The following is an 8548-nucleotide window of genomic DNA, read 5'->3' on the forward strand; positions in this document are numbered from 1 at the left end:
GTAACACATTTGGCCAGCTATCCTATACAAGACCTTTAAATACCTAGTTTTTAAACTCGACCCCTCCCTCTGATTACTTCTCTGTAAGTAGAGGGAGGGGTCGAGTTTGCCAATTAATTTGCTATCTTACGACGGCAGATTAATATACAACTTGAGAGGTAAACCGGACGACCCGGTTGTGATTTAGAACTCGCTTCGAGACAAGCAAAACGAGAGGTATTGTATTTCGATTGGAATATCTACAATGAAGCATGAAAAGTTCCGGGCCCACAGGGGGCTCGAACTTCGGCCTGTTCTAAAGGTCTGCATTGACTGCTAGTAAAACGGGGCCAAGTTTCCACTCACGGCAGACATCGAAGCCTGCCACGATAATTTATTTTTTTAGGACGGGACACAATCAAACAAAACAAAACAGTGGCCAGCCTGGTCACAGTCAAAACTTTCAGAAAAAAGAAAAGGCAAAGGCGGGCTGTACAGGAAAAGAAGGGGATGCAGCAGGGTCGGCGTATGTGGAAGAATGTTGTGTCACAAGGAGGGGAAAGAAGGGGAAAAACTTAGCAATCATGCTGCGCGGTTCTTGGAGCGAGAGAAAAGTCTTCCGAAGCTGGAGGTGGACTTGGGTGGCTTAGCAGGTGAAGCCGAAGAATACTGATGGCGGGAGGTTGAGGAGGCAACCACCGGCGCCGCGTCGGCGGGGATGGCAGCGCGGTTCATGGACCTGGTCAAACTCGTGCGGACGGTGGAGCTGCTCCCCGGGTGGTGGTGACGTGGCCCAGACATCTGCTGGAGGTAGTGCGCGGGTGACCTGGCTGGCGAGCTCATAGCTGACGACGACACGTGCGAGGGACTAAAGACGCGAAGGCCCAGCTCGCCACCACGGTCAGGATGGTACGGGTAAGCCCGATTGTGGAAATGGGTAGGCTCGACGTGGACAGGTCCGGAGGTATGAAGAGGCGCTGGCACGCCCCCATGCGGCTGCTGAATACCGTTCTCCTGCAGTGCTAAATTGGCGCCACGCGGGCGGTGGCCCCACACTGCATCTCCTCCGCCCTCGTGAGGATGCTGGACGCGTCGGCCATTCTGTTGCGGCTGATGATGATCAGGCAATTGGAATTCCTCCTCCTGCTCCTCGACTTGCAGTGACGTCGTTGGCGACTGCACATCCACGTGACCTGCCATCGACGCAGAATCGAAAGAGCTGCCGCCTGGAGGCGATGACAGCGCCGTCAGCTGCTGCCCCAGCACCAAAATCGTTCGCTGGCATTCCGCCAGCTTCTCTCTCGCCGCCGCCACCTCGCGTTCCTGCACGTTTTGCCACGTCCATTCCAATTACACACCGCTCCATCATAGCGCTCACACATACATTCACAACAAGTTCATCGTTGCAAATTCCGGGAAACTTCATGTTACTGCGATAGAACTGGGGTTGGGAGGGACGGACACAAGCGCCTCCCATGCATTCCCCAATGTGAACCTATATATGCTATTTCCCAAGGGAGCCAACTCATACCTAATCTTTGGCAATGGGGGACGAGAATCACCTAGCCCGTATAGAGACGTGGACCGTGGTCCTTCCCCATGTCTAAGATCCTAATCGCCATTGCAACAGATTAGGTATGTGAGAGCTCCCTTCCGAAAGCTTATGATATTGTAACCTGGTGCTTCACGTGAGAACATGTCATGCGGTATTGTTCACAAACTAAGTCCGCGAAACCACATGACTTTGATCGTTTACCTTCCTTGCGCGTGCCTCCTCGTCGTCCATCGACACCATTCTGCAGCCACTGTTTAGATCTTGGATCGACAGCCTGACCCACATCACGCAATTGTGATCTTAGCAAGTACACGGATAAGAGCAGGCTCAAAGAGTTGCACGCCAAAGCAAAGTACTCACCCTTGCACCCTTTGCTCCAGCTCTTCGCATTTGGCGGCGGCGCCTTCGTACTGCATCCGCTGCTCTGCCAGCTCCGATGTAAGCGATGCCACGCTGGCTTGAAGCTTGCTCACCTCCGCTTCTGACTGATCCAACTTAGCCTGCACCTCCGCCTTCGTGGCCTGCTCCTCCGCTAACCTCCTCTCTGCGTCCTGCAGCTCGCCAAGTCGACCTTCCAGATCGCTCACGAGCTGCTGGCTTTCAGCCAATTCAGTTTTAGCATGATGAAGCTCGCCCTCGATCGCAACCAGCCTTTCCTCCAATAGACTCTTTGCGCCTCTCACCTCATCCAGTTGCGCCTGCTGTCCCTGTACACAGCTCGAGGGATGCTCGTTTGACTCATCTCCATTCTCCACATTATGCATTTCTCCTGGCAACTGACCGCAGAAGCTAGATTTGGTGATCAATCTTTGCAGCTCGGAGGATTCATAATCACACAGAGCACTCAGCACCACTCCGAGCCGGAGTAGAAATTCAAGGACGCTCGATCGTCCCTCTAGAATGCTTTCCTTGGCGGAGACCAAGTCTCGCATTAGGTTGGCCAGGTGAGGATGAGGATGTGTCGCAAGATTAGGCGAGTCGACTCCGTTGACCGACTCATCCAATTTGGTCGATGCCGGTTCCTGTAGGCCAGGTGAATGGGGAGGACGTAACATCTCGAGAAGAAAGATGAGCTTGCACAGGACGAATCTGAGGCTAGACGTTGTAGACAGCATGGGTGTTTGATTCTCGACCACAATTTTCTCTTCATCAAGGTTGGAAACCTCACCATTGTCATGATTTGCAGGAGCTGCAATTGCGGCCACGGCTCGAACATTCAACGCCCCGGTGATGGCCTCTTCCACTTCAGACACCTTGACGTGTACGTCCGTTAAGCTTTGGAGGCTTTCTTGCAATGTTACAGAAGACAACCTGTGGTCATTAGAATTGTCTGATACCTGAGCACGCAACTGTTGCTCAACCACAGAGAGCTTGACGTTGGCATCCTTGCAAAGGGAACGCCAAGCCTGGAGCTGTGCAAAGAATTTGCTTCCATGAGGCAAGACCTTGCCCGCAGTTTCTTCATCGGAGGAGACTTTAAATCCACTTTTGTCATACTTCACAATCTCACAAGATTCAGTGGGGGCTTTGGCCTGCGGTTTATTGTCGCATGACTGTTGCCGCTCCCGTTGTTGATCTTGAGATGGAGTGGCTTTTTTGAAGTGCGCAAGCTCGCTGATGAGAGCAGAGGCCCACGACTCCGCACAGCTAGCCTCCTCAACGTCAATGCAGCCGTCTTCTGACATGGATGCAATGCTGGCTTCAGTCTGCGCATCTAGATCGAAACCACCATTTCTGATGGATTCCCTGGGTGTACCTTGCAAGGATTCAAGCTGATCCTCAGCAACTGAGAGCTTGCTTGCCGTCTTGGCACACAGAACCCTAGAAGCTAACAAGTCGCCGTTCTTCTTTGCCAAAGCTTCCTTCAAAAGCTTTGTTTCCTCCTCCATACACATCATTCTGTCCCTCAACAGTTCAATCTCTCTTGCTGACTGGCGGAAGTCTTGCAAAGATGAATTAGCAGGTGAGGGTGGCAAGCTACCCAAAGATCTCCTCCTCGCCTTACTGCTGTGGTCCCATGACTCCCTTCCAGCACCCTCCACCTCCTTTCTCATTTGAGCAAGCGCGGCCGGGCCGGGCAGCTTCTTCTTCACCAGGGTCCGCAAACGCTGACAATCCGACTCTAACTTGGCAATCTTCTTCACATTCTCCAGATGCTGCTTGTGCGCAGCGTCTGCTGTCTTCTTGCTGTACTCCCGCTCTTCGTTCCTGATTTGCAGCTCTTTGTTGAGTACGTGCAACTCGTACTTCAAAGCTGAGAGCTCTTTCTCTAACGAATCTATCTTGACTTGTGATACCTTCGCCTGTGTTTCTGCCCTTGCTTTAGCCTCACTGGTTTCCACAATAGTCCTAGCCCGCTCCTGTAAAGACCTCGTCATAGCGTTGTTCTGAGCTTCGGACTCCATCAATCTTCTCTCCAGCTCGGTTTGCCTTCCCATCATTTCAGATTTGACTTTCTGCCATTCCTGTGTATTTTGCCGGACAGCGTCTTCTGTCTTTGCTTCCTGCTCTTCTCGAACGAGCCTCACTTGCTTCATGCACTCCTTCAAAGCCCCGTCCAAATGCGCAACACGGTCTTCTACAACAGTCTTCTGTTGAGTGGAAACCTCGAGCTCTGTTCTCAAAGACAGGATTTCTTTTTGAGCCTTCTCCCATCCTGCCATAATATAAGAGCAAACGTGCCGTAACACGTTAACCTCAAACATCAACAGATGCACAATTCAAAGAGCCTTCGAAACAAGAAGCCACCTGCGATAGAGTCGTCTGCTATTTTCTGGTGTTGTTTCACTGCCTCGTCCTTAGCAGCAACCTCCTCTAGTGCCGCGGTCAACTTCTCGGCAAGGCTTTTTGCCTTCTCTTCAGCTTGCTCACGAAGTGAAACAGCCTGCGAAATGCGGTCGATATCCTCTCCTTGTTTGCGCGCTGCGATTTCCTGCAAAGAGAAAAAGCAGCGGAAGAAAACTTGTAAACCAAATGCATCTTGCTAGACCTGCAAAAGACCAGACAAAAGCTGGAACGATGCCGATTAACCTGTCCCGCAACGGCCCTGGTAGAAGGAGCAGGGGCCTCGTAAGAATTGAAAGACGAGGCAGGGGACACGAATTGAGGCTGCGAATGGAGAGTTGTACTCTTCTCCAAAGACTTGTGAAAGTTTTTCTTGCTTCTCCAAGGCCAGCTCCTCTTCTCCATCTTGTTCAACCTCCACTACGGATGGCTGTGACCAGAAATTCAAAGTCTTACTTCAAAGAGAGAGTTCAGACCGGTAATGGCGTAAATAAGTAATGAGGAGTAGTCGGTTATGGATACAAACTCTCTGAACTCCCTCGCATTTCAAGCACAATATGCTAGCCTCCTCCCCTCTTTCTCTCTCCTCTCATTCCTGCCGTGTATGAATGGCAAAGTATCTGTCTATCTCGGTAGTGCTGCCTTTAATAAAGCATTCGAAGTCATTATACCAATAATGACGACTAACATCATAGCGAAAACCGGCAAAACCTAGACCGTACAAGAGAAAAACTACTGCGGCTCCCTTCGTGTGGTAGGTTGCACAGTTCAACTGCTTTGCTTGTGTTCTTATCCTTATTTGAGGTCATCTGTGAGGGCTAACTGTTAGGGCGGAACGGAACAAGCAAGCACTATACAGTTTTAAAGAAATTGCGCAGGCAATGAAAGCATTAAAGGTAGGAAGCACAGCAAAGCTTCAAGAGTAGATTGAGCCACACGAACAGCTGTAGCCAATCTACGCGCATGACATGGTAACAATAATCTACAGTGCGTACATTCGTGCGGGCATCTCTACAGTAATTGCTTTGAAGGCAGGCATGAAGCCTGTGTAGAGTACCTTTGTTGCGTGGGCAGCACAGCCGCAGATTCAGAATGAATGTTTAGCCTTGTTGATCTTCAAAAGCTGTCTCCGATGTCTGTAGGAAGCTCTAGGTAAAACGCAAGGTACATTACGCGTTCTTCGAGCGGTCTTTGCCCCACGCTGCTGGCTTTCAAAATGGATCGCGCTCGTTCGGGCTTTTCTCTCTCTTTCTTTCTGATGAGCAAAAGCTCACGCGTACAATATGAAGAGTAGAGCCAATACAGAATGGAAAGAGAAGTATTCTGCAAACAGTTGCACACAAAAGGAAGCAAAGAAGCTCTGACAGGATCGCGTCGGGCGAGCGTTGAAGAAGCGCCAGCCGACGACCGCCGGCACCACCACACAGGTAAAAACGGGGGCCACCAGGCGACAAGACAGGCGCAGGAGAAGACGAGAGAGGAGGGAAGCAAGTGCACTTTGGGCCCGGACTTCAAAGGCCGGAGCAAGAGAGAGTCCACAATTTCTGTGGCGAAGAAGAAGCGGAGCGGACTGTAATGTAGGGGAAGTGCGCTTCCCTACCTGTGTGCTTGTGTCACTACCGCAGTGTCGTGTTGGGGGCAAGGACCAAAAAGACAAGTGACAAAAGGAACCAAAAAACCGCTCACATTGGCCTCGAGAGAGGTATCATCAGACAGACTATATGAATAACCACACCGACGTGCTGCCTGCTACATACTAACCAAGACTGTAAGGCATTAAGTTGCCTTATGTCCCGTTCACATGCCTTGTGAGTTTCCTATGTGTCCATGTGCAAAGAGTCGTGTCGCACCAGCTCTTCAGGGGGATCTTAAAGATTATGAGGTGTCAACTTAAACTTGCAGTCACACCAACAAGGGTAGGGAGAGAGAATTGTATTGTAGCTATCGAATTCGGCCATAAATGTGAAAAAGTAAACAATTTGATTGGGTGAGAAGCACAACATTTGTGTTCATTGACACCTTATGATTCCTCTCATTTGTTAGCACTACTAGAGTTCTCTTAAAATTACTATTTTCCATTGAGTTTAGTAGCATCTCTATGAATTCAACAAATCCCACTCCCCCAATCCATCTTTGTGCGACTGCATGGGAGTGTAGTAAATCCCTTCCCCTCCCCCCTCCCCTCCCCCCATAATACACCTTAAAACTATCCTTGCTAAAGCCTAGTGTGACATAGTCCTAGAGGGTTGTGGTACTACCACTCAAAGGAAAGTCAACCTCACGTGGCACCTTTTCTTTTTCTCGAATAAGATACACACCTAGATGCACACAATGGGGTATTAGTGGATAAAACAAGCAAGAGCCTTGCTAGCATTTTTCTATGTGCAAACAAGATAGCTTAGAAGCCAAATGAGCAACAAAACTTGATATCACTTGGACCATGCTCCTCGATGACACTACCCAACCGAGTGTTCAACTAGACAAGATAGCTTAGAAGCCAAATGAACAACGAAACTTGATATCACTTTGACCATGCTCCTCGGTGACCCTACCCAACCAAGTGTTCAACTGGGCAAGAGTCACCCTAGACTTACACAAACACACCATTTGTGAACATAGGTGTCCGAACCTTGAGACATCCAACAAGACTTGAAACCACAACCTTGAGATTACAAACCTAGTGGTAATCGTTAGGCCATCAGCTTTGGGACCACATGGCACCTTCTTTGACCTACATTTCCTTGTATACATCCATGATCCAAGAGTCACTTTATGTGGCACTACTCTAAACATTCTGACAATTTACATTGAATTGAAGTTTGTCTTTCTTAGACCCTTAAAGCCTTCGAGTGAATAATCGGCACCAATACATACATTGGTAGATTTATGATTTGAATTCTCACTTTCCAAATGGCATTTGTCAAAGAGACATCACTTTAATGAGGCATTACCAATAATCAAGCACAAGATCCAAAAGTTTACTTCCATCCTGGATCATTGTGAGTTATGCACTAGTAGACTTTCTTTTGCATTTAGAGCTTAGACCAAAAGAACCCATTTCATAGTGCTATCTTATCTCTTGGTTCTCTTCCATGTTTCCACCATTTTCTTGTCCTTCATTCACTTTTTCACATCATGCTACATCGTAAGGCACCCTACAATTTCTCCTCCAGCTAGACTTTCCATTTTTATGATTATCACTTAGAATTATAAACATCTAAGCATCAACCAAATACATAGAATAGAAACAAAGCATAAGCAAAATCATACAGGTACGATAATGTTAACATAGATAATGGCCCCATATTTGCTACATTAGAGTACTTGTCAAGTTAGATGGTTTTATTAGTGACAATAAATGGACACTCTAATGTGTACTTTGCAAATTATATTTTGATACAATATGTTTAAACAAAGAAGTACTGCAGTAAGTAAATGACACTATGAGTTCAAAAAGGTGCTATAATGTATGAAAACACCATTATCGAGACACTGCATATCTAAAGTGTGAAAATAAACAAGTTTTCCAATATTATAGGATTTCGATGTGTGCATATCGGATGAGTTATTTAGTGATTTATGTGACCTGTCAAGAGTAAATCGATGAATGATATAATGTAAAGTACTAGATCGCATGCCAATATGTAAGTAACCAAAATTAAATTGCCACAAAGACCATTACGAGTATGCAAGAAATTATTTTGAGTGGTATAAGTCTTCCAAGCCAAATATATTGAGATGTTGAGCTCTACTTGAGCTAGCATCCACTATGTGCCTTGGTAATATGGCACAATATTATTCACTAGTGTATTAGGTGATCGACATGAGGATATGTCAATGATTTTATAGCTAAACTACACCCACATAGTCCATCCTTAGTTATGGCACGTTCATTATGCCACCTCTTCTTTCCTAGTGGTTTCACACTTAATAATTGCATGTATATACATTGTGGTACTTTCATATTAGTATTTTGTCATATTGTAGACTTAGTTCTTTTGTGTGAAAGAAGAAGAAAGAAAAAAAGAAGATTTTAGTCCTATCTCTGTGTGTGCTCAAGTCTCCATTGCTTTTGTGTATATGCTCTTGGTCTCTTCACCTCTCTTCCCTCTTGTTTGTTTTCATGGTATCAGAGTCATTTCACAACTACATGGAGCTCAATTGTAGGCCGAGCTAAATGTATTGGAGTATGAAAGTAAGCAAGTGAGGAATGGGTAAGAAGCTCATCCA

The 8548-nt window shown here is 47.3% G+C and overlaps 1 protein-coding gene across 3 annotated transcripts; it reads right to left on the reverse strand.

Annotated features, from left to right (window-relative positions):
• Nucleotides 1–334: 334 nt before the first annotated feature.
• LOC148039002 (filament-like plant protein 4) lies at nucleotides 335–5962 on the reverse strand. 3 transcript variants are annotated; one of them, XM_087674868.1, is made up of 7 exons: nucleotides 5376–5962; nucleotides 4845–5127; nucleotides 4565–4748; nucleotides 4283–4466; nucleotides 1895–4190; nucleotides 1736–1808; nucleotides 335–1302 (listed from the first exon to the last, which is right to left on the reverse strand). In XM_087674868.1, exons 3-7 carry the CDS (start codon nucleotides 4721–4723, stop codon nucleotides 562–564), a joined length of 3453 nt encoding a protein of 1150 aa, XP_087530994.1. In that variant the 5' UTR covers nucleotides 4724–4748; nucleotides 4845–5127; nucleotides 5376–5962; the 3' UTR covers nucleotides 335–561. The 3 variants fall into 3 exon arrangements, with proteins under 3 accessions (XP_087530994.1, XP_087530993.1, XP_087530992.1); XM_087674867.1 differs by lacking the exon at nucleotides 4845–5127; XM_087674866.1 differs by having other exon boundaries at nucleotides 4565–5127.
• Nucleotides 5963–8548: the final 2586 nt, after the last annotated feature.

Source organism: Lygodium microphyllum, chromosome 3 (assembly GCF_053477565.2).
Source record: "Lygodium microphyllum isolate KBCC chromosome 3, Lygodium_microphyllum_v1.1.10, whole genome shotgun sequence".
NCBI lineage: Eukaryota > Viridiplantae > Streptophyta > Polypodiopsida > Schizaeales > Lygodiaceae > Lygodium > Lygodium microphyllum.